The sequence below is a fragment of the Blastomyces gilchristii genome (assembly GCF_000003855.2).
Source record: "Blastomyces gilchristii SLH14081 genomic scaffold supercont1.6, whole genome shotgun sequence".
Lineage (NCBI taxonomy): Eukaryota > Fungi > Ascomycota > Eurotiomycetes > Onygenales > Ajellomycetaceae > Blastomyces > Blastomyces gilchristii.
Genome location: NW_003101677.1, coordinates 328,517 through 340,621, shown reverse-complemented (window position 1 = coordinate 340,621; position 12,105 = coordinate 328,517). Strand labels below are relative to the sequence as shown.

General features: G+C 45.9%; 3 protein-coding genes across 3 annotated transcripts; 2 read left to right on the top strand and 1 right to left on the bottom strand.

Moving 5' to 3' along the window:
• The first annotated feature begins 1,723 nt into the window (after positions 1-1,723).
• On the top strand, positions 1,724-6,928 carry BDBG_03667 (STE/STE11 protein kinase). Its single transcript, XM_031721345.1, has 7 exons — positions 1,724-2,965; positions 3,042-3,107; positions 3,175-3,465; positions 3,528-3,601; positions 3,692-3,843; positions 3,899-4,172; positions 4,230-6,928. The coding sequence occupies exons 3-7, from the start codon at positions 3,269-3,271 to the stop codon at positions 6,254-6,256; spliced, it is 2,724 nt and encodes a 907-aa protein (XP_031577867.1). The 5' UTR covers positions 1,724-2,965; positions 3,042-3,107; positions 3,175-3,268; the 3' UTR covers positions 6,257-6,928.
• BDBG_03666 (mitochondrial 54S ribosomal protein YmL7/YmL5) lies at positions 6,312-9,100 on the bottom strand. The gene is made up of 4 exons (XM_002625561.2): positions 8,937-9,100; positions 8,330-8,869; positions 7,480-8,172; positions 6,312-7,376 (listed from the first exon to the last, which is right to left on the bottom strand). Exons 2-4 carry the CDS (start codon positions 8,575-8,577, stop codon positions 7,253-7,255), a joined length of 1,065 nt encoding a protein of 354 aa, XP_002625607.1. The 5' UTR covers positions 8,578-8,869; positions 8,937-9,100; the 3' UTR covers positions 6,312-7,252.
• On the top strand, positions 8,453-12,071 carry BDBG_03665 (ubiquitin C-terminal hydrolase). Its single transcript, XM_002625560.2, has 6 exons — positions 8,453-9,001; positions 9,089-9,328; positions 9,411-9,512; positions 9,565-9,939; positions 10,027-10,690; positions 10,740-12,071. Exons 2-6 carry the CDS (start codon positions 9,230-9,232, stop codon positions 11,768-11,770), a joined length of 2,271 nt encoding a protein of 756 aa, XP_002625606.1. The 5' UTR covers positions 8,453-9,001; positions 9,089-9,229; the 3' UTR covers positions 11,771-12,071.
• Positions 12,072-12,105: the final 34 nt, after the last annotated feature.

Here is a 12,105-nt window from a genome sequence, read left to right as displayed (position 1 = left end):
CTGTGACTAAGTCATTTCAGGTTTAGTCCCCGAGATAACGCTAACCTTGTTCTGTCGATACTCGCGAATTGCCCGATTGGGATATGATATTCCTTTGAACCCGCCCGAGCGGGGATATCGAGATCAGACAGCTCAATCGTGCTATATAATTATTAATAATACTCTACCAGAGGATAGAGGATAGAAGTCAACCCCGCAAGTTCGTCCAGGACGTTACAATTGAGAAAAAGTAGTCTTCTCTTCCGAGCTCGACAGTTTGGCTGCTTTGTAATAATCTCGAATTCTTCCTCCGAATCCTTTCAGTTGATACTTGCAATTCAAGTCGGTTCATAATAATATTGACCCCTCAGTAAGACACATTGTTACATCCAACGTCAGCTCGGACAAATCCTCAGGGGGGGCTCTTCGCTTCTATCAATCCATGAGTTTGCCGTTAGCATTTGGATGGTAGAACCTAGTGCTAATTTCTACTGCAGGCCAGGTTGCAATCATAATGATCTAGAGTGGACTTTGGGGCAATGAGTTAACACGCTGATTGCTCCTCTGGTTCGCGGCTGCATCCCCAGTCAGGCTCTCTTTATCAAAAATCCAAACAGGTAGTTATATTCATCATAAAGCATTGATAATGAAAGCCTCCCATTAATCTCTAAAAGTTACGACAATTCGTACTCTTCGCTTTGAAACTCTCGCTGTGAATTAAATTGCTGGGTAGAATACAGGCTTCCTAGTTCTTTTTCTTCGGGATGGTTCCCCTGATGATTGGAAACTAGGAGAATTTTGTTTATTTATTTTCATTTTCATTTTATTTCTATTTCTATTTCTATTTCTACTTTTTTCAATACTCCGTAGCTAATTTGGAGAGAAGCGAACCTGGACAATTGTATGAAAATAAAAAAGAAAAAACACAAATAAACACACAAGCTGCGAAGAAGCCAAAGAAGAAACAAGTTTATCTCCTCATGTTAAACTTAAACAACAAATAAATAAATTTCTTTAAAAAGAGAAAAAGAGAAAAAGAAGAAATAGCAATTCACTCAGAGATTGATGTATTGATCTCCTGATTGATGGAACTGTTGATTGGCCCACAAGTACGAGGGTAGCTATACAAAAATGCCAGCATGGGGGTATTAATAAACAAAAGCAAGCAGACGAGTTACCAAGGACCGAGGGAAACTCAAAGGCTTCTTATGCTCGAGGCCCGATGGAAGCATGGGCTATTTAATATTTCGTATGCGGTGACCAAATTTAGGATATTTTCCCCCCGAAAAGTAGAGTCTAACGCAGGGTTTAAGGTTAAACCTGAAACGTGAGGCCGTGAAAGGAATTGTGGGGTTGTGTGCCACATAATAATTGCCAACACAACACAGGGTAAAAAGTATTCAACATCGAAAATAGCCATATTATTACGCAGCGTATACAGCGTAGCTAGCACAAGATCTCTCAAATGGAATATTGTTTGAAACCAGGGTGTGTGTAATAATAATAAATAATCGATAAACGGAACAAAGGTTGTAGATTTTCCTCCCGCCTCTTAGCGGAGATTCCGTGCATGATGTTAAGCATGGAAAAAGAAAGGCCAGATTCTGGCGCAGCAGGGGGGGGTATCCTCATAAAGTGAGACGCCGCTCTTGTGGTTGGGTGTGGTGTGTTGATAAATAAGCCGAGGGACACTGCTCCTATATTTACATAGATGTAAGATTGGTTGGTCCCTTGATTGAAACGCAAAGGAACACTTGGTAGACTAATCCCTCATCCTCATCCCCCCCATAAGGGATATTATAGTCATCCCATGGATGTTGGTGAAGGTTCCATGTTTAGAAAAATATTGCCCTGTTCACAGGCACAAGACGAGTTTGAGGACCAACAAACCCAAAGGCCCTGTTTGTCCGCGAGAAAAGACCTCTTTAGGAAAGTAATGTCAGGAGGTTGAAGCCCTGCCGAAAGTTGGGGTTACATACATATTCTTATTATTATTTTATTATTGGGGTTGGTTCACCTCGTTCCTGGTCGTATACTCCGTACTGTGTGCGTAAATAGACATGCGTTTGAGAGGTATTGTATCTATGTCAGCCTCATCCTGCATATATAAAAGAATCAATCAATGCATTGTTGCACCGTAGCAACATAGGAACGACAAGGAGTTAGTTATGTAGCCCAATAGAAGGAATAATGGCTTTTTTACTGTTATTTATTTTAAATAGAAACTCGCAGGATTGGGAACAACTCAGCGCAAAGATCGCAGCATAAGGAGAGAAATCCCTCCGTTCCTCCCCGTCTCCCTTGAAGCCAAGCCCGCCTGGATCGAAGCGTCTCACCTTCTAGCCTCTAGGGGCCTCTACTGTGTAGTAACTGCGTACATCAATCGGTTTTGGGCGACGGCTTGTCACAGAACTTGCGCCGCTGGATGTTTCGAGTTTCGGTTGGAGCCAATAAGGGTGCGCTGCTGATCTTTGTTTTACCTTCGCTTGGGCGTCCAAACTACAACCCACCACCGCTTGCTTCAACCTCACCTCTTTGCAGCCCAACAACTGCCCCAGAGTACGGTGTCTCTCATCCACTTGCAGCTTTTGCAACTGTCGTTCTCTCTCAAGGCTATTTCGAGGTGTTGCTGAACCCTGAGGTTGTTTGCTGATTTTGGGTTGTTTCCAGTGTGTGCAGTGTCTCTGTTTGTTGATCGCTGCCGCTCTCAGGGCTCGTTCGTTCGTTGTCTTCCACCCCCCACCAGGACAGCCAGCCTCCAATCCGACATTATTTTGATCTCACCCCTACACTTCTTCCTGGCTTTGAAATTCGACTTATATCCGGTATTGCAGGACTTCTATCCCCGGCCTTCATGAAGTCTTTCGTGGCCGCTTATTAAGAGCCTCTCTCCAGATATCGGACTGCGGTCCTGTCTCGATGTCAACGACTCTTGAACATATCGATGGGGTAATTTTTTTTCTTCAGGAACAAACATAATTTTGAGGTATGTCCCTATGATTTATCTCAGGCGTAAAAAAGAGCTGCGTTTCTGGTTCAAAAAATTAACCGTTGCCGTGCAGGTTCCTCTTTTAAATATCTGCGCTGCTATCTCAACCACTCCCTAACGCATCCGAACTTTCAGTAAAGTATTTAATTACCGCAACCACCGGCGAATGTGCACCACGAACCGTATACTAACTCATCGCACTTTAGACTGGCGTTAACACTCCCAGTCCGCTTCAATATATTCTCGTCACTCTTCTTGTTTTGGAATTTTTTGGTCCGTTAAACCTCGGGGTGCGGAACGATGTTGAGCTCCCAACCCCAATACTCTGCCGGATTACCACTACACACCCCATCTCAACTACCGTCATCCTTATCTACTTCCTATATGTCTTTACCGTCCCATAAATCGGGTCTTCCCACGGCTACTCGCGATGGCCCATTCTCTAGCCCGACAGAATCTGAATTCTCCGATGGTTATGATGGGATGGACTCTGTCCGGTGGGTTAATATCTCATTCGACAGAGATTACTTTCGACCAAGACTAACAAGCTGTAACACAGGTCCTGGGATGAAAAAAAGGTAATAGATTGGCTGCATAGCATACGCTGTGGACAATATGAAGCGCTGTTCAAAGGTATGGGAAATTCCGTTCATTGCCTTGGGCATGACCATACTCCGTATTGCTTGCACCATCATTTGTCTTCTAACACACTTGAAATCCTAGCAAACCATTTTAATGGCGATAATCTCCTTGACTGCGATCAGAAGATTCTACAGGAAATGGGTATCAAGAAAATCGGAGACCGAGTGCGGATTTTCGTTGCGATCAAACAGCTCAGAAACAGGAATGTATCGAATCGCAAAAAGCGGAATAGGGTAAGATATATTTGCACGAGTCCTGGTAACTTTTTTGCTTATCAGTATATTTCAGGATTCGTTAGCTGCCCTCGATTCTGCCCAGTTTACCCCATCCTCTTCTGAATCTCCCCGCGCAGCAAATTCTAGACAACATGCGGGGGGAAATCGTCGATGGTCTCGACATGTCGACCTTCCATCCCTTACAGGCTACAACACAAGCTACACAGCATCAGGAAGGGTTTCATCCAGGCCTTCTTCGCCTCCTGCAGATTCCGACCGCGGCCTACGGTCATATAGGTATCCAGGTGCTAGTACGATGGAAAGTTCCCGGAGGGATAGGGATCAAGGTTCGAACTACTTCAATTATTACTCCAATTCTACTTCTTCTAACTCAGGGATTCCAGGAGACGTTCCCCAGACCGCCAGAGCAGTCATGCACATTAGACAAAATCCCAGCATGGATGGAATCACCATGGGATCACTTCCACCCAATTCACCAGTGATTCGAGTAATACATTCAGGCGGTCAGACAAAAGTCTTGAATATAAAGCATTGCAAAACCCCCGAGGATATTATCATTTGCGTTCTAAGAAAACTCCTCCTTCCAGAATCCCACTATAAGAACTACTGTTTTTATGTGCTCGACGGCTTAGATCCTAACCCAGACAACTGCCGTCGCTTGTCTGATTCAGAATTGCTGAAGATATGTGATGGCCTCCATAGATCTGAGCGTGGTCGGCTGATTTTGAGGAAGATTCATGCTGGCGAGCCGGAGCCAGAGGAACTCCAGAGGGCAGCTCAGATTGCTCTTGATGAAAGCCAAACGGCACATTTGAATGCTCTTAGCGGCACCAATGTACGGAACCAGATTAAACTCCAAAAACTCACCGGCGAATCATGGCATAACATCCGACAACCTTTGTCACCCTTATCAGCCACCGACCGCAATAGAGAGGAGTTCCAACGGCAAACACCTTCCGAACGACACCAGGCTGCGAAGTTGCGGTCATTTTTCGGTGCCCGGCCGCCTAGTGAAATGATTATCCACGAACTCACCTCGTATTTCCCAAGCCACCAGAAGGAAGACATTGAAAAGACGATGCGATTATCCGTGCGAAGATCACAACGTATGAGCCGTGCTGCAAGTCGATTGAGTGTTGTTAGCAACCTTAGTTACGCCTCGAGTTTGAAAGATGCACCACCCATCCCTAGTATTGCGGACACCTGGTTGACAGGAAATAATGGGTCTGCAAGGCCTGCGAGGCCGTTATCTGTTTCCAAATTCAACTTACCACCCCAGATGTCGTTCCGCGATTCCGTAGCATCTTCACTCCAGCCACTTCAAGAGGAATCACCCATCGAACCTAACCGAAAATCCTATGTTTCCTTTGATAGTGGTTCTGACCACACTTCTGGAGAGACTGATCGTCAGACTTTCCTGGATGAGACAGTTAGCCTCGCTGCCACCGATGGTGCTGGATCAATTAACGAACGACTTAGCATGATAGTAGCAGAAGATGGGGAGGAAGAGGATGATGGATTGGCTGCTTTCCTGGCGGGTGACAATTTCGGGAACAAAAACTGGATGAAAGGATCTCTAATTGGTGAAGGATCATTTGGAAGTGTCTTCCTAGCTCTCCATTCCATCACTGGAGAACTCATGGCTGTCAAGCAAGTAGAGCTGCCATCCGCCACCAAGGGGACAGAGTTTGACCAAAGGAAGAATAGCATGGTCACCGCTCTGAAGCACGAAATCGACCTACTCCAGGGCCTGCAACATCCAAATATCGTGCAGTATCTAGGAACATCCACTGACGAGCACCACCTCAATATCTTCCTTGAGTACGTCCCCGGAGGCTCCATCGCCATGATGCTCAAACAATACAACACCTTCCAGGAGCCGTTAATCAAGAACTTCGTCCGCCAAATATTGGCAGGTCTCTCCTACCTACACAGCCGCGACATCATCCACCGGGACATCAAGGGTGCCAACGTCCTCGTCGACAACAAGGGAGGCATCAAAATCTCCGACTTTGGTATCTCCAAGCGCGTCGAGGCTTCGACCGTGCTGGGAAGTGGTGCCAATCTAGGCGGCGGCGCCGGCCATCTACATCGCCCCTCTCTCCAAGGTAGTGTATACTGGATGGCACCCGAGGTCGTGAGACAGACTGCTCATACGAAGAAAGCCGACATCTGGAGTCTAGGATGTCTCGTCGTTGAGATGTTCATTGGTGCCCACCCATTCCCCGATTGCAGTCAGCTGCAGGCTATTTTTGCAATTGGCAGTAATCAGGCACGTCCGCCACCGCCAGAAAATGCTAGCAAAGAGGCCATGGCGTTCTTGGATATGACGTTTGAGATTAATCATGAAAAGCGCCCCAGTGCGGATGAGTTGCTTAGCAGCCCATTCTTGTCACAGGCGATGCCTTAAAAATCTCCAATGACCGTCAAGAAGCTGGCGTTTACGCTTGGGATATGATTCATGTCTTGGTTCTATTGTCGTTTCCGTATTCTTTCCGGTTTTCTCTCACATTTTGGAACGATTCTCGCTCCTAGTCGGAGCAATTGATGCTACTGATTGGATGGGGTTTATGAAAAATTCTCTGTTCCGCCCATATAAATGACCCCCTGCTTCTTTATCATCGATACCACCCATGCATGCTCTTTCTGTCCACTCCATTCACTCTAGCTGGTCCTAGCCTGTTTGCTTTAATGTATATTGTTCTCTGCATTCAATCTCCCTCCCAAGCAACATTGACCGTCATTTTCACCACAGAAAAAATTTTTTGGATGCATTTTTTCCCCCTTCTGCTCCTTTGCTCTTTATGCTACTGAGTTAACATTAAGCGGCACTTTTTCTTTCTGGTATTTCCAATTTATTTCTTCGCTTCTCATTTCCATTCATCTGCATCGGGACTGGGTTCGAGAAGGGGAGCGTTTCGTTCCTTGCGTAATTGATTAGAAGGTTGCATACATTTTTGCCGCTGATGATAGTAATGAGAGCGATGAAACTAGCAGAGACCTTGTCAAGTTTCTGTTTACTTCAATCCTGTTATTTATATATACATTGGTTATTCGAATATGAAGTCCTGTTCTTTTTCCATTTTCGTAATTTGCAGTTATGCCAAATATGGATGGAATAACTAAACCTCGTTAGGAAGTCCCCGCCTAAGTAAAGAAAAGCTATTGAACAAGTCATTACTTTCGAAAACGAGCACCCTAAGATCGTGCATGGCATATGTGGTGGATAATAATAAAATGTAGAGAATGGTCAACAAACAAACACGAAGGGCATCATATTTATAAAAGTACATGTCACAGGAGGGAACAACGGTCTAAATAAAAGGAATATTGTAGATAAAGTAACCACAAACAAACAAACGCCAGCATTCCCTCCGAGTGCGCTCCCATTCACTCTAATCAGCTTCTAATCTACATATTTACCATAGAATGGAATGCCCATTGCGTTGAGGAGGAGTCGGGCGTCCTTGTCTGTTTTTGCAGTCGTGTGAATGGTTATGTGGCAACCGGGTATCATGGCTGGTGGGTACCTATAGTAACAGAAGAGAAGCGAGTCAGATATTTGCACTTTCCAGCAAGAGAGAGCCCAAGGAGGGCGGGTATTTCGGATGTGGAGAGGGCTTTGAGACGTACATATCGTAATTCACCTCGATCTCCGGGAACAGAGCCACCATGTCCGGTTCAAGGCCAAACGCAATGTTTCCGCTGCTATCACCACTGCTCCCCTTGACACCTTTCCAATCCTTAATCCTCGGCATCACCACGTCCACCAACTTTCCAAAGAAATGATACATGTCCTCGCCCTTCAGCTCGGCCGTAACGGAAATGTATGATTTACCAGGCACAACTCCCCACTTGGCAACGTTACCCTTCATCTTATGCGTCTGCACACGAACATTAGATATGGCCTGTATAGCCATACCAGCCACATGCAACGGCGCGGAACCCTTGTCTATAACTTGATTCACATAGCTGTGAATTGTGATCTTGTCGAGTTTTGGAATGTTGCGGAACGTTATGGGCTTGCGGAGAAGGCGGAGGACGTCGCCTCCTCGAGGTCCACGGAGTGGTCGGTTGGCATGATACGGGGAACTGTCGTCCCAGCCGCGAAGGCGCTGTGGGACTGGGGGTGGCCGGAATCCGGGCGGGTTATGTACGTAGCAGAGTGTGAGGATATCGTGGGATATGGTAGATTCATAGGTTTGTTCGACTCGGGGGAGGGTAAAAGGGCCAGGGATGAATTCACGGGATGCGGGGTCCCAGGCTGGAGGTGGACGATGGGGATGGAGAGGGCCGCGGTCATATTTTGGAGGGCGGAATTGGTAGCTATATCGGCATGTGTGAGAAATAAGGATAATAAGTAGAGAAAGTAAAGGGAGAAAATAGCGCTTGAAGTTTAGGAAGTGATTGCTGGGCGGAATATGCGAAAGTCCCAGGGGATCCCATGATTTTGGTACAGTCAAAAGAAAATCCGAAAGCTTACCGACTAGGAGGTAATGGCTTCTTGCGTGCTTTGCTTCTTGCTACAGGATCAAAGGCTTTGATTTCGTCTTCTGGTAGGGAAGAAGATTGAGAGAAGCTTGAGTTTGTGTCGAGATCATCTGTGATAGTTTCGGGCAGGGCGGCAGATGACACATTGCGACGGTATGATGGCGTCCGGGAACTGGGTATAAATACAAGGGCTCTGGGGAGCACCCTGGAAAATTGCATTGACGGTTCGCAGAGAGCCATTGGTGCCGTGTTGGTTGTGAATTGCTCCCCGTGATTCGGAGTTCGCGATATCGAAAGATTTGCGGTCGACAGAATTTCCAAGGTTAGCACAAGGATATCACGTGGTTAGTTAATGATGAATAAGCCGCCCCCCCGTCCGCCCAAAAAGGGAAAGCGCAGTTTCCTTTGCCCGCATTCAATCAGCCACAGGCAGCGACTATAACTTGTCATATCACAAACATTCAGAAATACTTCATTATAGATTGCGATGTTATATAGTTTGAGCTCCCTGGATATTGTTCTGGTTATTGTCCTGCTTCATCCATCATTACCGGTCGATATCACAATCTTGATAGTTCTAGATCTATAAACGAACCCACCTTCCTGGAGAGGGCGTCAGCTGCGCTCTTTGGACCACGAGACAGCATCCCTCAACGTCAGACATGTATGATTCTTGCGCTTGTGGCACAATTAACTATGCAGGCTGGTGATATTGTGGCTCCTGCTGATGCATTCATTTCCTTGGAACTAGGCGGCAAGCTTAATTTCTCAGCGCGGCTCATTTTAAAGTTATGCCATGATATAAAAGTCTTGCATACATTTTAAGTTCTGTTAAAAAACGTCAATAGTCATTACCAATGTATAAAGTGTGATTGCGACTAGATCAGTCAACATGAGTGGGATTCAGAGATTTCTCTCTAAAAGAGAGAGGCGAAGCAAATCGAGGAGTGCATCACCATCGAAATGGCGAAGGATGCTAGATTCCGGTAATGTGAGTTGTACGCATGGTTTCGGGTTCCTATGGCTCTGAGCGACTTATATATCAGAAATGACGCTGAATCTTTCCTCTGAAGGATCCCGCCCCTAAATCACCCTCCCTTACACATTTAACTCTGTTCTCATCGGAGAAATCGAAACATGACCAGGGTGTTAAAATCGAGGAAGAAGACAACAAGGTTAGCACTGAGCTGCCCTCATTGTTTACTATTTTCCTAATTTGTATATTAGATCAAAGAGATACAACGGAGACTGTCGAACCTAGGAGTTGCCACCCTTGGAGAACCGCAAATACGATATGCGCTCCGGTCTAAAATCGCTTGTGGTGAGGTGAACGAAGCATACGACCTGCTCATTCTTCTTGATGATTCACTCCATGGCATCCTAAGATTTTATAATCCTTCTATTAAGTTGCTAGGTGCGGAAAATCGAAATGGCGTCACTTGCTATCTGGACGCCCTGCTCTTCGCGATGTTTGCTCGCTTGGACTGTTTTGAAGCTATCCTATACAACTCGTTCGATGATGAACCTCGACGGAATCTGTCCGTTCTTTTAAGGTTATGGGTAAATCTGTTAAGATCTGGGAAACTGATTACGACAGACTTCGTAGGTATTCTCTTTCAAATCTGCCGTTTCACGAAAACCTGCCTTGTGTTACCGCCGTTAGAAGACACTGACATGGACATTTAACAGACGAAGCAAGTACAAGATGCGCTAGCACAGTGTGGGTGGAACGCTGCTGCCCTTCCGCAGCAGCAAGATGTGTCCGAGGCATTCACATTCATCACTGAGAAGCTCAATCTCCCCCTGCTCACTTTAAAAATGGATATCTTTCATACAGGGAAAGAAGAGGCAGGTGATGACCACAAGTTTATAAATGAGCGGCTACTGGAGGTCGCAATCCCTTCTGAAACAGTTGACGGCAAGCCCATAACCTTAGAAGACTGCCTTGAAATGTACTTCAACAACCGAATTGACGTCAAGAGGTATCTAGAACGTAGAGATACAGGGATGTCGGCAAACTCAATAGATTCTATGGCGAAGGGATCGTTTGTCCATGTCGAAACAACTGACTTGGGCACATCGTCTCAAACCGCATCTCCTATTTCAGTGTCGTCTTTCTTCTCAAAATCCACGCAAGTAACCGATTCCCCTTCTCCCCTACACGAAAACCCCCCTCCAACGCGCCCAAATTGGCGCTTTCGCTCAACCAGCATAATCGAGGAACGATTCATTCCTGAGGATAGTCTCAAGGAAAATGAAGGCTCAATTAATCGAGTAACGCCGAATAAAGCCCGGAAAGGGAGTATTCGCAAAGAGGTCATGATGCCTGCTTGGCAGATATTCAGCCTGATACGTAAGTTACCTCGCGGGTAATCGCGGAATGTTTCTGATCAATTGAATAGCTTGGTACACCGATAGCACACTAAGCGACGCACAATCTGCAATTCATTTCTCCTCCCGAAGGCCTATTCTCGGAATATGCTTAAAGCGTTACTCTGTCCTTCCCAATGGAAATGCGGTGCGTCGAGATACATTCGTTGATATCCCGATCGAAATTGGACTTCCACATTTCATTCAGGATGATGAAATGGGAAACGAAGGGCCATTATACGGGAATTTCAAACTTTCGCTACAGGCTGTGATTTGCCATCGCGGGAACTCCGTTGAGTCTGGTCATTATATAGCCCTAGTGAGAGGTACCCCGATTAATGACCCCTACAAGCCGTCGGAATACTGTCGTCACTGGATGCGTTTCGACGATTTGGCCCAAGAAAGAATCACCCTTGTCGATATAGAAAAGGCGTTGGTTGACGAGTCCCCTTATCTTCTTTTCTTCCAAATATTGCCTATCGACAGTGACTCTGAAGCAGCATCGGGCAGGCGGCTATCATCTTCCAAAGGGGAGGAAAAGCTGTCTCGAAAACTATTTTATAATACAAACCCCGACGTGACAATCTCCGCACCACCTCCCGTGAATGATGCTTCTGAGATGGAATCACATGGTGCCCTTGGGAATTACAACCCCAATCATCAGTTTAAATCCTTTGGCGTGCCATCTAAAAACCCACAGGACCCTCTCCCTGCGAAAACAAAGCATGAACCAAATGTTGGTGACATCGTCAAGTCGACTTCGACCTCCAGGCCTACATCCGCAAAAGCCCATCGTTCAATTAGCCCGGGGAGGCCGTTAGAAGGAGGAGTCGATGCGCACGTTATTCATGCATCAACGGGAAATGGTGCGGCAATTACCGTTGAACCTCTCTCCGACGGAGATTTCGAAGGGAGCAATACCAGCGACTCCAGGGGTAGAAAAAGAGAAAAGGCTAAGCATGCAAAGCTATCCAAGGAAAAGATGGAGAACACGGCGAAGCAGCGAGGCCATCATACTCTAAAGAAAGGCGAAAATCCCGACCGAGAATGTATAATTATGTGAAGGTAACTGTAGGTTGTTTGGAATATTTCTTTTGGTTGCATGATGATATTACCCCAAACTACCACTGGTTTGTAATGACCCGTTATGCCTGTTCCATCGTCCATGCTTGTTTTTATTGTTACCATTACTTGCATATGGCTTCCCTGTCTCTTTCATAGATGGTTATTCCTTCTAGAATTATGCCCGGCATAGGTATTTAACTACAGCGGAAACACTACCCCTATGAGGGTGTAATTTTATATATTATTTATTCAATTCAGTGGCTGTCGACTTCTAAGTTCCAGTTAAGGTTTGCCGGACTGTGTTTATGTAATCACTAGCCATCCAATGACGTT